We start from the raw sequence: 22,312 nt of genomic DNA on the forward strand, positions 1-22,312 counted from the left end.
TGTAGATGAAACAAGCCATCCTTAAGCTGCAAAAACAGAAAATCGCATCCGAGAAATTGAAACAATATTAGGAGTGGCTAAAAGTTTGGTACATCCTGAGAAAGAAAGAAAGGAAGCACTGGTGAACTCACTAACACAAAAAGACCTGGACGTTCACAGAAGACAACAGTGGTGGATGGTCCGAGAATCCTTTCTGTGGTGAAGACAAACCCCTTCAACAGCCAACCAAGTGAACAACACTCTCCAGGAGATAGGTGTATCGATATCCAAGTCTGCCATAAAGAGAAGACTGCATGAAAGTAACTACAGAGGGTTCACTGCAAGGTGCAAGTCACTCATAAGCCTCTAAAAAAACAACAACAAAAAAAAACAGTACAGTTCTGGAAAAACATTCTTTGGACGGATGAAACCAACATCAACCACTACCAGAATGATGGCAAGGAACAAGTATGGAGAAGGTGTGGAAGAGCTCATGATCCAAAGCATACCACATCATCTGTAAAACACAGAGTTTTTGTTTGTCAAAGCAGGAGAAGTCAAATCGAGTTCAATACAACCAGGCTTTCTGAATGTCAGCTGGCTCAACAAAAACTGAGTCAACTCTGCTACAACAGTGATTATGATCTTCATTTGTCAACTCTGGCTTTTCTCTTTAGGCTCTGTGTGCAATTACAAGAAATTAACGTTTTATGTGTTATTTGATACCTCTGCAGCACAAAATATGCCAGATGCATACAGCTCCTCCACCCATCCTCCATTAGGACAACTGGACCATAATCTGGTTCTCCGTTGTTAAATGGAAACCTGTGATCAAAAAAGTTTAAAGAGGTGGTCTTAGGAAGCAGACCAAACTCTGAAGTGGTGCTTTGAGGATTGTGAATGTGAATGTGACAGGTTGTGTCAACTTATATGTGGAAACTATCATACCTACAAAGACAATGAGTTGCTTCCCCAATAATAAGACATGGATTACCAGTAACCTGAGAAACCACTGAACGTGAAAACTGTGAAGGAGACAGGAAGCTGTTATGGAGTGTACAGAAACAAATCAAAAAGATGATGAGAGAAAGTTTGGAAGTGGACAGAAATAGCTGAGAAACAAAGTTAAGGACAACAAACTGAGGGGTGTGTGGTCAGGTATATAAAAAATAACCTACCTTTACAGTGTTACTGTGCACCTCATTCATTGGGCGAGAGGCGGGGTACACCCTGGACAGGTCGCCAGTCCATCACAGAGCCACACAGAGAAACCACAGAGGCCACACAGGGCTCACACTCACTTCTAGTGACAATTTTAGAGTCACCAGTTAACCTAACATGCGTGCTTTTGGACGGTGGGAGGAAGCTGGAGTACCCGGAGAGAACCCACGCATACACGGGGAGAACATGCAGACTCCACACAGAAAGAACCAGCTGGGGATCAAACCTGGAACCCTCTCGCTGTGAAGCAACCGTGCTAACCACCAGGCAGCCCCCATTGCAATACAATCATTTTCCAATTTGTCAGGTTTTTTTCAGATATTTCAGAGCTCAGTCTAAGTTACCCTGGTGATCTAGTCAGGTTAAATAAGAGCCATCTTTGTGACACTGAAAACTCAGACCTTCAGCTCAACATAGCTTGATAAATAGTCATTAATCTTGCTTTGTAGTACCCTCCTAAGATGTCACTAATGATATGAATGATGGCTATGTTCCCTGTAGGTAAGCTAGGCAAGCAAGGCTTATTTTGGTATGTTGAGGAAATTATAGTGCAGGAAAAGGGCCGTATAAAACTACTCTGAAGACCTGGAGGCTAAAGGTTCTTCTAAATGTCAAAGTTGCCTCCATGGTAGTTTGGATACCTCTAGGTGGTGTCCTAGAAACGAATCCTTCATTGTATTCAGAAAACAGATAGCAAAACAGTCCAAACAAGAGGGCATAGGTCACAGCAACCATCCCAGTGACAATTATACCCCACACACATCCTTTTCTTCACTGCCATGTGTTGATATGACAGAGGACGGCTACCTAAATTTTACTCCAGTAGAACTTGACTCTCTTGTTGACAGCACTACAGCTTCAATGCGTACAACACTGGACAATGTTGCCCCTCTGAAAAGGAAGGTAATCAGTCAGAAGAGGTTGGCTCCTTGGTATAATTCACAGCTGCGTGCGTTAAAGCAGACTGCAAGAAAGCTGGAGAGACAGTGGCGTTCCTCTAATTTAGAAGAGTCTCAATTAGTCTGGAAAGATAGTTTAATAACGTATAAGAAAGCCCTTCGTAAAGCTAGAACTGCTTATTATTCATTATTGATAGAAGAGAATAAGAATAATCCCAGGTTTCTTTTCAGCACTGTTGCCAGGCTGACAAAGAGTCCGAGCTCTGTTGAGCCATGTATTCCTTTAACTCTCAGCAGTGATGATTTCATGAAATTCTTTATCAATAAAATTGTTTCTATCAGAGAGAAGATTGATGGAATCCTTCCCACTGTTATCACTGATGTATCATCAAGTAGAGCAGCTTTAGAAGTATCTTTAGAACCTGATTTGTATTTAGACAGCTTCTGTCCAGTTGATCTCTCTGAGCTAACAACAGCAATAGTCTCTTCTAAACCATCAACTTGTATTTTAGACCCAATCCCAACCAGACTGTTCAAGGAGGTTTAATTGACACTTCCATATTGGATTTGATCAATCGGTCTTTGTTGATAGGATATGTACCTCAGACTTTTAAGGTTGCTGTAATTAAACCTTTACTTAAAAAACCTACTCTTGATTCAGAAGTGTTGGATAATTATCTACCTATATCCAATCTCCCTTTTTGTCTAAAGTTCTTGAAAAAATAGTTGCAGCTCAACTTTGTGATCATTTACATAGAAATAATCTGTTTTAAGAGTTTCAGTCAGGATTCAGAGTGCATCATAGCACAGAAACAGCACTGGTGAAAGTTACCAATGATCTCCTCTTAGCCTCTGATAGCGGACTTGTTTCTGTGCTTGTCCTGTTGGATCTCAGTGCTGCATTTGGTACGATCGATCACAGCATTCTGTTACAGAGACTTGATAATAACATGTTATTGGGATTGCATTAGGCTGGTTTAAGTCATATTTATCTGATAGATTCCAGTTTGTTCTTGTAAATGAAGAATCTTCCTAACACACCAGAGTAAGTCATGGAGTTCCTCAGGGTTCTGTGCTTGGACCAATTCTTTTGACTTGATACATGCTTCCATTTGGTAACATTATTAGACAGCATGGCATAAATTTCCATTGTTATGCTGATGATACTCAGCTGTACTTATCTATTAAACCAATGGGTTGGTCAGACTACAAGCATGTCTTAAAGACATAAAGACCTGGATGACTCAGAACTGTCTGCTTCTAAATTCAGACAAAACTGAAGTCATTATCTTTGGACCTGAGCGCTTCAGGGAGAAATTGTCTAGTTATATAGTTACTCTAGATGGTATTTCCTTGGCTTCTAGTTCTACAGTGAGGAACACTGGAGTTATTTTTGACCAGAATTCATCATTTGACGCACATGTAAAACTGGTTTCTAGGACTGCCTTCTTTCACCTTTGTAATATTGCTAAAATCAGGAACATCCTGTCACATGGTGATGCAAAGAAACTAGTTCATGCATTTGTTACTTCAAGATTGGACTACTGTAATTCCTTATTATTGGGCTGTCCCACATATTCTCTGAAAAGCCTCCAGCTGATCCAAAATGCTGCAGCCAGAGTTCTGATTGGAACTAACAGGAGAGATCATGTTTCTCCAGTTTTAGCTTCTCTTCATTGGCTCCCTGTTAAATTCAGAATAGAATTTAGGATTCTTCTCCTCACATATAAAGCTCTTAATGACCGAGCTCCATCATATCTTAAAGATCTCATTTTAAGATATTTTCCTAACAGAGCACTTCGCTCCCAAACTGCAGGTTTACTTGTTGTTCCCAGAGTTTCTAAAAGTAGAATGGGAGGCAGAGCCTTCAGTTATCAGGCCCCTCTCTTGTGGAATAAGCTGCCAGTAAATGTCCGGGAAGCAGACACCCTTTCCACTTTTAAGATTAGGCTTATAACTTTCCTTTTTGATAAAGCTTACAGTTAGGGATGGCTCAGGTAATCCTGAAATATCCCATAGTTAAGCTGCTATAGGCTTAGACTGTTGGGGGACCTCATCTGTCACACCTTTCCTCACTTTGCTCTCTTTTTTTCCCCTGTTTAATTTCTCAAATGATATCATGTACATGTGACATTATTGTGGTTATTAACTTGTGTTTCCCTGTTCCAACAGGTATCCTTTGAATGCCGTTATGGTGTTTCCCCCCCCTCTTTTCCCTCTTTTCTGTCTTCTCAAACCCCAGCTGGTCGAGGCGGATGGCCACCCATCCTGAGTCTGGTTCTGCCAGAGGTTTCTTCCTGGTTCTGGTTCTGCCAGAGGTTTCTTCCTGGTTCTGGTTCTACCAGAGGTTTCTTCCTGTTAAAAGGGAGTCGTTCCTTTCCACAGTCGCCACAGGCACGCTCAGGACGGGAGATTGGACTGAAGACAAGTTTCGGTGCAATCTGTTGGTTTCCTTAGGTAGGAAATTGTTTTCGAATTGGCTCTATATGACTGAATTGGATTATTTTGAAATGATTTAATTGGATTTCATTGGATTATGATTACAATGAATTGAATTGGACTTTATTATTTAAGTGCCTTGAGATGACAATTGTTGTAATTTGGCGCTATATAAATAAAACTGAATTGAATTGAATTGAAGCTGGCACAGCTTTTAAATTGCACATGATAGCCTCAATATGTGTTCATCTTTCATGGCACTGTAAAATTCTTATTAATCCCTGAAGGACAGTTCTAAAGATATATGATTGGTATAGATTAAAATAAAAAATAAATCAGCTGACAAACATGTAGAAAGTAGAATTGTAGCAGAGAGGAAGGTGTGGTAGAAATCAGAGGTTGCCATCAATGAGTTGGGGTGTTTTTGTAGCTTGACAGGCGAACACTCTGTAGACAACATGGACACGTACTCAAGGCCAAAAGCTCAACATCTCTCTGTCTGTAGTCTCTTCCTACCCGCACAGTCCCACAGCCCAGAGAGAGGCACCTGAGTTGTTCCTGCAGCTAGGTCTCAATAAAAAAATAATATTTCGACTGTCTGATATACCTGCTCGGTCCTTATCGGGGGTCTGATAGGGAGTTTGTTCATTCCATCCACCAGAGATCCCACATCTCCCAATACACCGATCAAGTGAGAAAATGGTTCACCTTTCACTCCACTCTGTTCCTGCTCCTCATCTACAACGGTTCATCTTCAACTCATCTTGATTCGGGGTCTTATTCCAGGCATTAGTGGGGCCTTAGAAAGCTCACTTAGCTTTCTTGTTGCCATGGTTATGCTTCATAGCAGTTGTTACCAGCAGAAGTCAATCCAGCAGCAGAGCTTCCAAACCTGCATAGAAAAATGCTTTCAGAAACTCACGCTTCCAGAAAAAAGTTCAGTTGAAAGTCTCAAAAAAAAAAAAGCAAAGAAAGTCACAGTATGTCCAGAGCTGCTGCAGCAGCCTGCTGGCCTCTAGGTCATAAGATACCCTCTTAGTGAACGAGAATTCTTAGTCTTTTTGCACTTAATAACTTGCATTTTATAACATGAAATGTTTTCACATAAATTCAGTTCAATAATACTTTATTAATCCCTAAAGAGACATTACATTTCTGCAGAATTGATTATTATTAAGGATATGCTATACATAGATAACAATATGAAATCAGATGAGAAACATGTAGAAAGTTTAAATGTAGCAGACAGGAAGGAATGGTAGAAGTCTTCAGAGGTCTCCATCAGTGGGTTGGGGTGTTACACCATCTATTGTTAACCAGCTCTGTAATCCTCCTCCTTTACTGTTACTGCTCTGTCTGCTTGTATAGTCTTAAAGCTGAGCAGAGAGCTGTTAGAGTTGTTCCTGCTGCCAGGTCTCAATGAAAAAAAATAGTATTGCCCTCCTGATGTTGCTGCTGTGCCCTCATCAGGGCTTTTATTTGCCAGTGATCTCAACCTTCCCATAATGAGCAAGGGAAGAAATGGTTTAACCCACTTTTACCTTCTTCTCCACACCATCCCTGCTCTGCATCCAAGATGTCTCCTCTTCAACTCATCTGGATTTGGGAGCTTATTCCAGGTAGCACTTGGGCTTTGGAAAGCTCAGTTACCTGCTCCAAGAGGATAACAACTTTTCTGTTGTCATGGTTATGCATCATAACATAAAATCATAAGAGAAATTGTTACCAGCAGAAGTTAAACCAGCATAGAAAAATATTTCAGACAATTCTAGATACAAAACATTTTTGTTTAAGTATCTAAAACAATATCTTAATGATTAGAATAGAAAATACTTTATTCATCCCCTGTGGGGGAAATTCAAAGATCAAAGTGTCAGGAACTGTGGTGAGGTAGGACCCAGATGCAGCTCTTTATGTTCAACAAAAGGTTTATGCCAGAAGCAGGGAGCAAAAGGCAAGAACAAAAGGCGCGGCAGAGCCGGATTCAAAAGTACGTAAACATTGACAAACCAAGACTATGACAAGCAAAACAGGACTATCATTAACTGTGACATGACTATGGTAACAAGACTATGGAATAAATACTATGAGCAATGACTATGACTAAACAAAGGACCGTGACTATGAGGCATAACCAGACTTCTCTCTCTGTGGCAAGGCATGAAGGGATAGTGAGGATTCTGCAGTGAATGAAAGGAAACCAGGAGACTAAATACTGTGGAGGAGTGATCAGTGAATGAGGTGCAGCTGTGAACAATGAAGCAGGTGACGTGAGTGAAACTAGGTGGCAGGGGACAAACATGACCAGAACAGAACCTGGAAACATGAGAACCTAACATAAACTGGGACAGAGCAGAAACTGTGACACAAAGAAAATTATATTAATGATTTATGTTTGAAAAATTATCTGGTGTAGAAAAAAAAGCATTTTTAAATTGAATCAGCTCTGCACACACACATATTGTTCCACAATGAGAATTTCTGAGCTCATAAAATTCTTAGATAATTTGATCAATTATTCTTCACAAATATCAGTGATTCTACAGTAGAGCTGCCTGTGGTAAAGCACCAGTAACCTGTTTTTCCTAACCAGCCATAATAAAGCAATTAAAAGTAACTTATTGTTGAGTCTGACGCCCTCTTTACTGTGGCAAAGAGACAGTTTTAACCAAGCACAGGTATACCTTCAACAATAATAAGACGTCAGAAGGCTCTGCTAATCACAGCACTGCAGCCAAGACATCCAAGTGTTGGCCTTAAAGTGGAGCAGACAGAATATTTTCAACACTACATCAATAAGATATTGTATTTGTCAGGTGTGAATGAAAAAAACTGTCACCATTATTCAGAAAGTTATGTTTAGCTGTGGTATCATAATGTTAACTACCAATGAGAGCAAAAGTAAGACGGAGCTTTGATCCTGCAGGCTTCTCCTTTCTCATAAAGACATTGTTGATCAGGTAGATGACCGGAGCTGTTAAGCTGGTGAGAGTGAATCAGCTTTGCTGCATGTGTTCCTTTTTATACCAGTTCAAACGTTATCAGTGTACGAAAGACTGGTGTTTCCACAAAGAAATCCAAACGAGACAGCGTTGTTTGAGAAAATCATAGAACATTTTATTTTATTGACAGTACCTCAACACTTGAACACAAACTTGACATTTCCCTGTGTTTTCAAGAACTTAAGACCACAAATGAATCCAACATAAGGCAAATATGCATGTTAATCTTTTCAGGTCAAATGAGTACAATCGATGAAGCTGTATGTATGAAAAAACTGCACACACAGCACAAGTATTAATTCACTTGGGATGACCAATCTCCCTTACATGCTGCCAGCTGTATGCTGCTTATCATCTAAATATAGTCTTCCTCCTTGTGAGATGATGGTCACTTTATAGGAACACTTCAACATTTGGGGAATCCTCTTGTTTAATAATTTACTGAGAGCAAAATATGAAGATTTTAACAAGTGTCATCTTTGTTTGGTTAGCGCAGAGACAGGTCTGGGATGTGACAAAGACAGAATCCAGTCAGTAAAGTAGCTCACTGGATTATTGGATGCATCATAAATACAATGGCACCATCTCAGAGGTAACATTTAGGATATTTTAGATTTGACACAAACAACTGAAAGTAAAGCTCTTTACTGACTTCTTTTCTAATGATTAAAGTAATTGTTTTTTCTTGTAACTTGCTGTAGTGCGTAGTTTCACATGTCTGTCCCTGGCTACTTGCCAGATTTACAGCAGAATCTTGGGCCCAGTCCAAGAAAGCAAGCAGCAAACCCCAAGATAGGAGATCAAACGTAATCCTACAGCTGTCAGATTTGAACAGATCCAAGTATCAACTCAAGTTTACTTTGACCAAATCAGTCAATTTACTCTTTCAAACTAGGCAATATCTGGATTCAGCTGGTCACTGTGTAATAACAGAGCAATGATAGACTGCCGTGTTAGTGACCATCAGAATGCACAAACACCTCAGATTGTTGAACCTAGCTGTACAAAATGGATTCTCACGAGTTCAATGAGTCAAACAAACAAACTGGATTAGTTTAACCAGAACCAGATGATGCTGGATCAGCCTGTTGATCTTGAATGGAGTTACTGGCAGATGTATTTGTCCACTTTGTTGTTCAGTCTCAGTGCTTACCTTTGCTAAATGCACAAAGATAAAACTAATAAACCAATCTTCTTTGACAGCAATGTGCAAACTTCCACAGAGTGTTTCCAGAATATCATGGCACAACTTTTCTATATACACCGACAAAATAACCATTCAGGAGTCGGTTAAAGCATATCTTCAATCTGCATATGAATGAAGCACAAGTGGTCCACATTTTTACACAATCACTCAAAGAGCACGTGTCACAGTTCCACCAAAAGTAATACACAGAATATCTAGCATAGTCTTCATCATCATCTTCATTATTATTGTTTCCCAAAGTTGTGTTTTCTGTGAAAGCAGACACAAAGGACAGTATTGTGCCAATCCTGGGGCACCTTCCACAGAAATGACACCGGGCAAAGAGTCGATCTTAAAGCTCATGTTCAGGTTACTAAAATGCACACAATTAAACTGTGTCTAAAGAAACGGGAGTCCACAATGACGGGCTTGTACAGAAATACTGACACATTGATTCCAGGGTCTGAAGGGACGAGTTCTGTTTACAGTAGATTTTGTTCTGGAGGTAATCACTAAAAGACAGTTAAATGTTCACTTTATTTCAGAGAAGTTTGACAGATTCAACTTTTTTTTTTTTAATCAACAGAGGGCCTGACACACACACACAAAGAAGTCAATGGGAATATTATATTATTTCTGTGCACACACACTTATTTTCTTGAATTTCCACATATACAATACACCAAACCACAAAATAACTTCCAATTGTAACAGAGAGATACTGTGGCTTACATTCACAAGATTATTTTGAAGGTGAGAGGAGTGTACGCTTCCTGTGCTCTGCAGATGATGGTGGGGTCAGGTGGGAAATTACTGGCAAAATGGAGGCACATTCCTCTCCTGAGGCAGAGGGGTTAGAGAGGAATTTTTTCTTTTCCCTTTTTTCCTTTTCCCCCCATTTTAAGACAGATTGTCGCACCTCTTCAGCAAAGAATCCGGAGGCCTTGGATAGTAGCCGGTAGTACAGGGTTTATCAGGGGAAAACCTGGGGAACTTGTAATCCAGAGGGAGACCTACACAGAGTAACATAAAGCCGAAAAAAAGGTGACTGAGTGCAGACTGCCTGGACGTTTAATGCCCCATGGCAGCTTAGTGAGCAACACTTCGGTATTCAGTGGGATAGCACACTTTGTTCTATGTAGCAGGCAGTAATCACTTGGCTCAAAGAATGTTGGAGTTTTGTTTGACACTTTACTTCACAAAGAGACAATTTTGTGATGAAATAGTAACTTTCAGGCCTGCAAACTGAAGAGGAATGAAAAAAGTGTCAAACAGAAGTCTTTTAGGACAGGGCTAAATTCTGCTCAAAAGAGGTAAGGACAAAATATTTACAAATTTTTTATGACATTGTTTAATCATAGCCGGTGTCAAAAATCAGTGTTCTGTAAGAAGACAGCATGACTGGAAAAGTCAGGATCACAACACACTCAGACGATATTTCCTCAGCTGCATTTATTTGTAATGCAAACGGACATTCTTCAGCCAAATGTCTTATCAGAAGCATTTAAAACCTACACTGGGGTGAGGTAGAGCAAGTTCCATAACCAGCAGCAGACCAGGAATCTCAATAAAAGCCTCAATACTTTTCAAGTATTTGTAGTGGATTGTTGATCATCATCCTAAAGCCTCATGAAATCCAATCGTTCTTGTGCTATACATCATCAGTATCTGGGCTCAAAATGAAAAAAAAGAGTAATAATATAAGTAATCGACCGATCATTTACTGCCATCTTTATGGTTCACATAAAAACTAAACTGTGTTAAACACATCCACCACAACCAGTGCACAATAACATTGATAACAACATTTACAATAAAAATGAAGCCACATAAATATGTTAATGCTGGACTAAATCAGATAAAAATGATTAATGGGTAAGAGTAAGAATTTAACCTGGTTTGAGCAGTTTGCTCTGCAGCACAGAGGTGGGTGCTTGGAACTCGTTCAGGTCTCACACCTGCGTTTGGTTCAGTTTGATTTGGTTCATATTAAACTGACTTTCCGCCTAGCCTTAGAAAACTACTGTTTTGTGTTCTACTTTTTACAGTCCTTAACTTTTAAAACCACATTTTGCACTTATGCTTATAAGTGTTCACTTTCTAAGCTTGATCCATTCCACATACCTGCTATGTGCTCCACACTAGGTATGGCCATGGTGCTGTATTTGTGGATGCAGTGGCAGCACCATGTCAGTTTCTGGCAATCCTCATCCCCTCCTCCACTTTTGTGTACGTCAACGAAGTAGGAGCCCCACTGATTGGACACGGCTGAGGGTGACTTCATGCCCTGCTCCTGTGGAGTCAGTTGAGAAAAACCAATCTATGTAGCTTTGTGTACTTTTTAAACAAGTACAGACCTGAATAAAGGAAGTGGGAATTAAAGGGAATGAAGCAAGATTTCAAAGTGTCTTCATCTCAGGATGCTGAGGGTTATTTTCAGAACTGCACTGAATCATTATTTCGGAGAAATCCCCTGCTTTGTTATGATAACTCATGCAGCATCATGAACATTTTACTGGAACAGGGAACTGATGAGCGGTGATAATAATGACAGCGGGATGTCATAGCGCACACGTCACCACTTTTTTATAGTAACAGTGAAAGTAATATGGAACTGTTGCAAAATACAGACAAGGGAAGATCAAGAACAAAAAAAGGTCTGTTGCTTTGGAGACAAGTCTCAAACACTATAATACACAATAGAATAGCTAAAGAGGAATTAAGAAAGAGAGCAAAATAGCATTGGAGTTATTTTCTGAAGACTAAGGACACAAAAGAGGCAGTTCATCATCACCGCTGAGGTTTCACTTGTATTATCGGACTCCATCACACCAACATAAGCTAAAAACTAAATTCTGTGTACCAGATGTGATGCACTGTGAAAAAAACAGATGTACAGCATATCTGCAGATGCTGACACAAGCTGTAGGCCTAAACAAGCAAACCCAATGCAAATGATTTTGTGTCTTTCCTATCTGTGGAACTGTTACTCTTGAGCTATACAAACTTTCCTGCGGTGTTGAACTGGCATGACCTAGGTTAGGGCATGGTTATCTCATGGTAATGTAAACCTACTGAGATTCCATAGGGAAAAATGTCTCGTTGCAAATCCTGTCTTAAAAGGAACACAGACAAAATAAGACTTATAAATCTTAATATACCCTAATTACCCTCTCTTAAATATATTGTTAAAATACCTGCAATATCTAAATTATTTCTAATTCAACACAGTTCGTCACATCATTTGAATGACAGTGGCTGCCATTTCCTTACCTGCACCATGAATTCTGACTGAATAATGACATATAATGTCCAAGTTCGACAGTTACCATTCCAAACTTTTACTAGCCCACAGTATCATTTCAATTATAAAAATGTTAAGCTAATCACAGTTTATCTGGATAACAGAAGGAGCAAAGACCAAAGACCTGCAGCTGTGTTCTCGCAGCATTTTCCGTGATTTATTTGATAAATTTGTCAACTCGTGCCAACAGGGAATGTTCATGGGAGTTGCATGTTTTAATAGGGCACTTTAACCAACAATCTGACATTATTGTGTCCCAATCCATTTCTAAGTGCTGTCAACAGACTATTGAGCTGTATTTCCCCAGAAAATGACCAAAACTAGCAGCATGTACCACAGCCATGTTACCCCTCCTTGGGTTTAAAACAAGCATTGACAAAAGGCTTAGTCTTTCCAAGCAAATATGGGATGTAGCTCAAACAATGATCTATCACAGAAATGGTTTGATCAGTAAAAAAAAAAACTATTCTAGATGCAAGATTGCATTGGAGGAGGGGTTTGAGTGCCCCGGGTATCCCAGGTGCTACGCTATTGGGGGAAGTTCGCCCCAGGTAGAGTTTCCCAAGAAAATTGGCTCTGGATGAATTGACCAACAGATGTAATTCAATTACCTTTATGAATAACAAATCAAGGGGCCAATATAGCTCTCCTGAGTTATAGAATGAGGGGGGCCTCCCCTTGAGCCAGAGCAGGTGAAGAGGCTTGTCGACATGGCTGGGCCTTTAGCCGTAATGTTTGACGAAGCGCTGCCTAAATGACACAGGACCACACTCTTATGTACTCAACGCCTGCAGGATGCAAAGCTAGACTGCATGAAGATTAGAAGCAGAGGCATTGGTGGTCCAATCTCTGTGTGCTGATACTGGCAAAAGGGACATGGAAACATCACCTCATTGTGGAGAAGGAGCCCAAGTTTATGTCAGATGTTAAGAGATACCAGCTAGATGTACTCAGGCTCACCTCAACGAACAACAAAGGTTCTGGAACCAATCTCCTTGAGAGGGTCTGAAATTTATACCACTCTGGAGTTCCTATGGGTGAGAGATGGTAAGAGGTGGTGAGCTTACCCCTCTCTTGGCGATCAATTGTCTTCCCAGCACTCCTGGGTTGGGAAGAGAGCTCTAACTGTTGTTTTCCTTATGCTACTAACCGCAGTTGAGAGTACTTAGCATTCTTGGAGTATCTGGCTAGAGTGCTGGAGGTTGCACCACTTGTGGACTCCATTGTCCTGCTGGAGGACTTCAATGCTCATGTGGGCAATGACAATTTAACCTAGAGGGTATGACTGGGAAGAATAGCCTGCCCAATCTGAACCAGAGTAGTGTTTTGTTGTTGAACTTCTGTTTAAGTCGATGCTTGTTGTCAAAAAACAAATTTGAGCATAGGAGTGTTCACAAGTGCACTAGGACACCCTATGTCGCAGATTGATGATTGAATTTGTAATCACATCATCTGATCTGTGACAACGTGTCTTGGACTCTCAGATGAAGAATGGAGCTGAGCTGTCAACTGATCACTACCTGGTGGTGAATTGAATCAGGTGGCAGGGGAGGATGCTGAACAGGCTTGGTGCCCTCAAGTGTGGGTGTACTGGTTAGGTTTATGAGAGGCCCCTGTCCAGGAAAACCTCAACTTCCATTTCCAGCAAATTTTCTCTGACATCCTGATGAAGACCAGAGACACGGAGACCGAATGGGTCATTATGGGCCAGAGGTGGTGGGGGTGGGATATTGTGCACCTAAACTGGGGATATAGTCCAGTGGCAGTCGGCTTATGATTACTTCTTCACTTTTTTCAGATGATATCCATAAATATAACCTTAAACTGTATGACTTAAGGAAAATGTCTTATATGAAATTAAATTAATGTAAACAAAAGGTAAATCATAATGTTGCTGTGTCTTTTTTTTACAGCAACATTCTGTATTTTTTTTTACAGTAACAGAGCCGTCTATCTTCTGGCTCTGTGTCTGGAACGAGTGGTTTCCTTAAATATTTTGTTAATTTCCCAGCTGTGTGCTCACAGTTGACGAGCTTGGACACAAGAAAATCCCTGTTTCAGAAAAACTGACATGTGACAAAGGTGAGAAAGACCATCCTGGCTGTTACGAAAGATAAAGTGCAAAAGCCAGCACCTGTTACTATATGGGGGGCATCAGTGTCCATGGCATGGGTGACTTGAATAAGTGTGAAGGTACCGAGGAATGTATGTAAGCTTAGACATACAGTGGCATGCAAACGTTTCTGTTAATGTGAACAGTTAAGCAAGTGGAAGATGAAATGATCTCCAAAAAGCATAAAGTTACAGATCTTACACTCCCTTTACACTGAACTTTATTTTCATCTTTAACATTTTCAAAATGACAGAAAAAGAAAAGGGCCCGCAGCAAATGTTTGGGCACCCTGCATCGTTAGTACCTATTAGCACCGCCTTTAGCAACTATCACAACTTATAAATACTTTACTTAGCCAGCCAATCACTGTCATTTTCAGAGCGCTAGGCAACTGTTTAGAGGAACCCATGGCTGCTGATTGTTGGGACGAGGTTAGAGGAGTCTGGGTATTTATAAAGCTTTGAAATTTGCAATACCTGGCCTTTCCTAACAATGATTGTGAACAAGCCATGACCTAAACAGGCTAATTAAGGTTTGACACCTTGGTCAGTTATCTGAGAGCTGACTTCTCCTGGGGTTCCCATTCTTTTGCAGGGCTCTGCTTTCCCTTTTTCACTCTAAGATTGTATCCAGCACTGGAACTTTCTCCTGACTCAGGCCAAGGTGGAAGAGGTGCTGTAGAATCTCACATAGCTTTTCCGCACAGACCTTCATGACCCTGGGGCTGAATGGGAGTGCAAAATGGGAGCATTGCTATGAGATGGGATACAACAAAAATAATCCTTTTATGTAGATTATGTTTACATAATCATTGGAGGCTGTAATTGTTAATAAAATGTCAAATTAATGAATCGCCCTTCGCATAAACATACTGCTTTCAACTTGCAAATACCAGCCAATTTGCTAGCCTTTACGGAGTTTTCATTGAGTTAACAAAGTTTGTTTTAAATGCAATAGATTTTCCCAGAATGACGATGTGTCATTTCAACCTTAAACAGAAGCTGTTGAAAAACATGACCAGCTCAGTGGCTCTGTCCAGACTTCCATTGGTCAGATACTCATTCACCCAAAGCCTGGGATCTTTTTCATCCCTGACCACATGTTCCTCATGAGTTTGTTGGCTGGCAACAACTGAGCTGAAGACATCACAGGCAGCATAAGCAGTAGTGCAGGCTGGGATATACAGCACAGCTAAAATAAGAAAGATTAAATCTCTCTATGGATATCATGAATGGAATCTCAGTGTTCGAGAATCTCATGGCTTTTTGGGTGCTTCATTCCACGATTTTTTAAACAAGCACCGCAAAAGCTTTGTCTTTTTTGTTTCAGTCCTCTTTTTGATGTCTGTGTGCCCATACAGTCTAACAGCTGAGTAGAGAACCGTTGGAATCTGGTAAATCTGCAGCCATGTCTCAGTGAAACACGTAACACTGCATTCTCAATATCCCTGCTGTGTCTTTGTGAGCACTCCAAGCTCCTCCAATTATTTCCAACAATCTCACATTCCCTATGAGTAAGTTTGCTTGATGGACCTGCCTGCAGTCCAGATCTGACTCCTACTGAAACTGATCACAAAGCATGAGCATCACAAAGAGGAGAATCAGACAAAACAACCACAGACTGCTGAGCAGATGAAATCTTTTATTCAGCAAGAATGGACATATTTCCTCTATAAAAACTGCTACATTTAGTATCCTCAGTTCTCAAAGGATTAAAAGGTGTCATTAACCTGTTCGGCCGCAGGAGTCTTTCTGGGGTTCCTGCTTGAAAATTACATGCCCAAAATGAATTCCAATTACAAACTCTGGGTAAAACATCTTCGTATCAAAATAAAGCTAACACTTGTAAGACTTCATCAGAGCCAGATCGAGCCGGATGTTCCCCTCCCGCCCCTGGTACCGGGGTGGTTGAAGAGGTTAAAAGGAAGCTGAACACATTAGTAAACATGACTCTATCCCAACTTTTATGACTCAAATTCTAGATGTCTGAGTTGTCTAAATACAAGGAAGTTGGTCAGTTAATTGAAAAATGAAGTTTAGTTTTTGTTGTATCCCATAAAACATCCCAAGTTTTGGGTGCACGCTGTACATATAAACACTAAATGTGAAGCTAGTCAGATCAGTGTGTAGGGTGTACGTGGACTACTTGTTTCATCTGTATTCATGTGCCACAGTATCACAGTCAACAGTCTTTCAGAGAAAGAGGAAGTTCAGTTCTGCTCCTGTTGTTTCTTGCCAAAAGATGTGCTGACCTCTCACTTTTTGATCACAACATCCTGATGCTTAATATCCTCCTCTGCTGTGTCAGGGCTGCATTACATCACAGAGTTTGCTGACTGTTTAAAGTGGAGACTATGTAAAGTGTCTTTTAGCAAATCTATAAACGTAAGTCTTAGCAAAGGTTTTCTGCCATTATTGGACTAAACTCTGAATTTAGTTCTTGCGTGTCAATACAACCATTTTTTCTCTTAACTCATCAACTGGTACAGCAGCTAAATACATATTTTGTATTCCAGGACATTTTAAGGCAAGGGTTTTTGGCAGTGTTTTTTGGCTGATCAGTGAATTGTGTATAAAGAAACCAGAAATGTTAAAATGGCCTCTCTGCACATATCAACTATTACAGGGTATGTGGTGGCAGCACGCCAGAGCTGGGGTGAGCATGAGGGGAATGGGGAGAGGAATGGCTGCTTAACGGAAACAGCTGCTACAGTAAACTTACCTCAAACTTTCCCCTTTTCTCCAGCGGCTCCACTTGACCCTCATTGAACATTGCTGCATCGCTTCTCAGGACACCCTCCCCCTCCATTTCCTCCACTATCATCACTGTCTCCCACTTCCCAAAGCTGGTGGCGGGGAACATGTCCGACCTCAGGCTGTCACCAAAATATACTACCTGCAGGGTGAGAGGGAAAAAGTGACTGAAAACACATCTTGCTTACTTTACTCTCCCAACAGTTCAAGTCAGTAAAGATGACCCCCCCAGAGTGACCCAGACCCAACTGGATGAGTCTGCAAAAATCATCAAGACCTCCTTGACCATAACATCTCTACTGCCTTCCATGTTTATAAAGAAAAGTGAGCCAAGGCAGGCTTTGCTCAGCCACATTCCAAAACTGAAGTGCAGGCGCTCAACTCTCAAAGCTTTAAATCCCATTTGAACAGCCAGTCCTTTCTATTTGTCTCAAATGGCAGAGGAAATTAAACGCTGCTGGAAAGTAAAGTGACATGAACAGAGATGTGCTGATATACTGACAAAAAGAAAAGAAAAGGGACCAGGGGTCACATGTACTGACCATGCACACATACAGAAAGGCTACATGTTATACTGTTTGTCACACACTTTGGGATGTATAAAAATGATTGTGCTGTCAGAATCTGTGGGTAGAGGCGCAAAATTGAAAGCAGTCGTGGAAATGTGAAGACAGTCAAGCTTCTGACCAAATCTGTCTTCAAATTCATTTACATTTCATCTTTTTTTCAAACATGTTTAGTAAATCCAACATGAAAGCACAATCACACAGAAAATAGACACATCTCTGAAGTTAATAAAATGCCCTGCTTGGGGAAATAAAAGCTTTCCTCATCAGAACACCCTGTGGCCAAATTACAAAGAAATCTCTCTTTACAGAAATCTCATTTCGACTCCAGTTACTGAGATATGTCTATGAAGGATCATGATTTTGTAAACAGATACACAGTAAGTTTAATCATGTACGAGCATTAAGTTAACAGTTAGACAGGCCAAAACTCTCCTGCTGTCATCATTTACAGGAACCCTGCTCCAGTGTGTGCACTGAAAATAGCTGAGCTTTCATCTCACTCACCAGACATCTTATGTCAGGGACTGCACAGTGAGCAGGTAGCAGAGGCACTAATGATGCAAAGAAGGCAAGGCGCACAGATTCATCTCTCCAGAGTGGAAAACCCTGACAAATGCAGCTGCTGTATGGCAATGTTTGAACGGAATACACGGAATGTAAATGAAAAACTTTTTTAACATTTACCTTCAACACAATGTTTGTGAAGACCCGACCATAAACACAAAGGTTAAACAGAAACACAAAGGTTAAACAAAAAACACAAAGGTTAAACAAAAAACACAAAGGTTAAACAAAAAACACAACGGATAAACAAAAAACACAAAGGTTAAACAAAAAACACAACGGATAAACAAAAAACACAACGGCAAAACAAAAACACAACAGATAAACAAAAACACAACAGATAAACAAAAAACACAACAGATAAACAAAAACACAACAGATAAACAAAAAACACAACAACAAAATAAAAAGACAACAGCAAAAGCGGAAAAACCCAACAGCGTTTTGATTTGCACTTCAGGGCCACCGTATCTCCCACAACAGCAGCTCCAGCTTTTCTGCACCACCTCCTGTGGCAGCCTCACTCTCAGATGCGCTGTCACTCTCTGCCAGCCACTTAAATTTCAGACCACTGATAAACAACCAAACACAACATTTGTCTGGCTTCCACCTCTGTGTCATCGTCTTCTTTGTAGCAGGATTTGAAACTGCTGATTTGACAATAGGTACCAGCAGATGTGTAGTTTAGTACTTTGTAAAGCATGTAATTTATACGAGGAACCATGGTGAATGCCTTGTGCATGCGTGTTCAATTGACACGCAAATTGAATTAATTGAGATTCAATAAAGTTCAGGCAGGTGCAGGATAAGGCGTGCGCACGGTTCTGAATATTTCTACGCATACATACTTTTTAGATTTGGTGGATGTGACCTCTTTCAATGAAAACTATGTAGTCTTTTATACATAAGGCCCCAGTTCACATGAATACTGACTTTATTTATACAATGTAGAGAAATTAATTCACCTTTCGATGTCATTTTACAAATACTGGAACATACTGTACATTAGCGATTGCAGCCTGACACTTTGATAAGTTACTTTTTCAGAGTACATTAGAAAGTATAAGAAACACATTTGTGAAATGTTTAGTATCATTTACGGATAGAAGAAGGGTTTTTGTTAAGTTGAGGAACCTACACCTATTACACCCAAATTAGTCAGCACCGTAAACTACTAAACCAAGTCACATTCATGTGCATTCAGAAGGCTCCTTCACGAATAAGTTTGGGCTCCTCCTACAGTTGTGGGATCTAACACTACTGTCATACAAACAGTTTTATGTGTGAGCTGTGCAAATATACAACTATACACATTCATTTGTTGTCATGAATGTGACCTAAAACTCTAAAACTATTCTGACTAAAACCTTTTTAAGAAAGCTTACTAATAAAATATCTTTTATATACCACTGAGATTTTTAAATATAAAGTGCAATACAAATAAAATGTACTATTATTATGTTGAAGAGGCCACTCAGATGCCACTAACAGCGCACATCTATGTTAAGCTACATCTAAAGAAAAATGGTGGGTTCAGGGCTGGAAACCAAAGTTGTGCCTTGGATTGTGGGTAATCCAAGTGTCACAACCGGTGAGGTTGGTGCGTGGCGTGGTGGAAGTAAAAGCTTTTAAAAGTAAAAGACAGAAACAAAAACACAACTAAGACTATGAGGAAAAAAACGAACAAAGCAAAACTTAGGCTGTGGCTGTGAAAAAACGAGGCAAAACCCGACAAGACATAACATGAGCGTCTGTGGCAGTAAAGACGGTGACATTAATGACGGTGAGGATTTCGCACTGACATGAGGGAACCTGCAAACTAAACACTGAGGGGAGGTGATTGGTGATGGAGTGCAGCAGAACAAAACAACCTAATGACTGGGGAAAATGATGGTAAAGCTTAATAGAAACCGAACATAAAAAAACCTCGAAAAATGAAAAACACAAAACCCACAGACGTGACACTAAGGCAGTTTCAGGCCCAGGAATGTGCATCAAAAAATGTTTGTACTTGAAAATTAATCAGAAGCACATAGTTTTAAGGTTCACATACTTCTATCTGTCAGTGTTGCTTTAAATTCCAAATGGGATAAATTGAGAGTAACCGAGGAGATGACTTCTGATCATTTCCAGCTGCAGCTTAAAGCTCATTAGTGTAGCAATATTTGTTCAAAATATTATCTCCTGCTGCCTCAAACTGCACCATTTAGTTCCAGTCCACATTCAACCATGAAAAACTCTTTTAGCCATCAAAAGCAGAGACGACACATGTCTGTAGTGTACGTATGTGCTTGTGAGATGTAACAATATCAAACCTCCCAGCAGGAGACAGAGGGCCATAAAGAGGATGTAAGACATTCCAGTAGCTGTGTCTCATTCCCCCCCCCCACAGAGATGTGCTGTGTCTCAGGCCCTTCTGCATGTAAACAAACAGACAGAAAACTGGAGCCTTAGGGGCAACACTGCAGTCCCAATCTCACTGAACTTTCCCAAAACTGGCCACAGCTGGTCGACGAGAGTCATTGTTGATGGATAGAAAGCACAAACCAGACTGAGCCATGAAGAGAATCAGATGGGAAGCTGAACCCAAAGCTGTTTACCGCTTTGAAATCCAACCTTTAAACCTGAAAAAGGCTTGTGGTCCCACAATGCAGCCTGACCTGAATACTTGCCAATACAAAGACTGACTAATCAAGACCATTTACCAAATATAGTTACATCGGTTTTCATTTTTACAAAACTGGGAAAACTGTGGCAGAGTAAACCGTGTTATCCACTGCTGTTCAAATTCACAGATGTCCCCTAAACACACCACATTCTGACACTTAGTGTTACTGAGTGTTGTTGGGGCATCTGGGGCTGTCACCTGCCAGTTGGAAGGTCGGTGGTTCAATTTCTGGCTTCCCCAGACCACATGTCAAAGTGCATAAAACCCTCAAGGCCACGCTTCCTCCTATGAGTCCCTTGTTGGGAATGTGTGTGTGATAAAGAAAAAGCACCGCATCGCTTTTAACACTGTATAGTATAAGAAGTGCTGTATTAGTGTGTGTCAGCAGGTGAATGATGCTTTTACTGTGAAGAGGTCAGTTCATGTTACCCTAACCCTGCTATGAAGCCATGCATTCCAGTACTCAGATGTTGTAACTAGGAACAGGACACACTAGTCTCACAATTCAAGTAATCAGTAACTAGTTTGTTTTGTTTTCAAATAAGTAGTCTGTTAATGTTCACATTTCACACAGTAACCTGCACATGTTGTTTCTGCAAAACGAGCAAAGAGACGGAAAGAAAGTCTGGATGTGTTTGAACCTGCTCCTCAGAAGGTGGTGAGATGGCACAGCGAACAGCGTTTGCATCATGAAATTTCATGTATTATTTTGAAAATGAATGATTAAAAACAGCGTGCATGGTTGTTTGTCTCTGAGTGGCCCTGTGATGGACTGGCGACCTGTCCAGGGTGTACCCCGCCTTTCGCCCGATGACTGCTGGGAAAGGCTCCAGCCCCCCCCCCGCGACCCGACTGACGGATTGACGGTATAGAAAATGGATGGATGGATGATTAAAAACAAGATCATAGTGAAATACATATTGTGCCTGGGTAATAATAGAACATGTCTGTCAACAGTGATCAATCAAACTACCCTGAGATTAAAAAGCATGAACCCAAAGGATGAACAGCTACAAAATGCTTGTTTTGAACCACAACTGGTAGCCATGACCACTTTTATCAGTCATGGAAGTTTCATCTTCTGGCACTAAGCTACGACATCATGACGCAGCATCATCCAATAAAACACGCAACACCAGTCACTCTTTCTGCATTTTGAACAGCAGCTTAAAAGACATTTGGCACAACATTCAAAGTTTCTCACTGAGAGATACAGATTACTGCAGGTTTATGATGAAATGCAGAGTGAGTTTGAGCTACTCCATCTGTTGTCAGCTCAACTTTAAGGTAACGCTGGGCCCAGGCAAACAGAGCTGCATGCATTGTGTTGCTCAGTGTGTGGGCCACAGAGACACAGCAACTATGCCCTTTGGCAGCATTCCTCAACCCCGGCCCTGGGGGGCCACTGTCCTGCATGTTTTGGATGCTTCCCTGTTCTAACTTGACTGAAATGAAACAGCTCTCCTCAACAACTTGTCTTCAAGTTTTGAACAAACCTCTCAATGATCCATTAATATGAGCCAGATGCGTTGAAGCAGGGAAACATCTGAAACATGGAGGTGTCATACACCCTCATGTTCAGTCTACAAATGTACCCCTCTTTCCACCAATAGAA

General features: G+C 40.6%; 1 protein-coding gene across 1 annotated transcript in view; it reads right to left on the reverse strand.

Moving 5' to 3' along the window:
* Positions 1 to 7,630: 7,630 nt before the first annotated feature.
* nt5dc1 (5'-nucleotidase domain containing 1) overlaps positions 7,631 to 22,312 on the reverse strand; it is a 124,045-nt gene continuing 109,363 nt past the window's right edge. The window contains exons 10-12 of the mRNA XM_072362796.1: positions 16,865 to 17,038; positions 10,851 to 11,019; positions 7,631 to 9,739 (exon numbers count right to left, since the gene is read on the reverse strand). Coding sequence (XP_072218897.1) covers positions 9,627 to 9,739; positions 10,851 to 11,019; positions 16,865 to 17,038 — 456 coding nt within the window. The 3' untranslated portion in view covers positions 7,631 to 9,626. The remainder of the gene's footprint in view (positions 9,740 to 10,850; positions 11,020 to 16,864; positions 17,039 to 22,312) is intronic.

Source organism: Leuresthes tenuis, unplaced genomic scaffold, assembly GCF_036924035.1.
Source record: "Leuresthes tenuis unplaced genomic scaffold, fLeuTen1.0.hap1 SCAF_13, whole genome shotgun sequence".
NCBI lineage: Eukaryota > Metazoa > Chordata > Actinopteri > Atheriniformes > Atherinopsidae > Leuresthes > Leuresthes tenuis.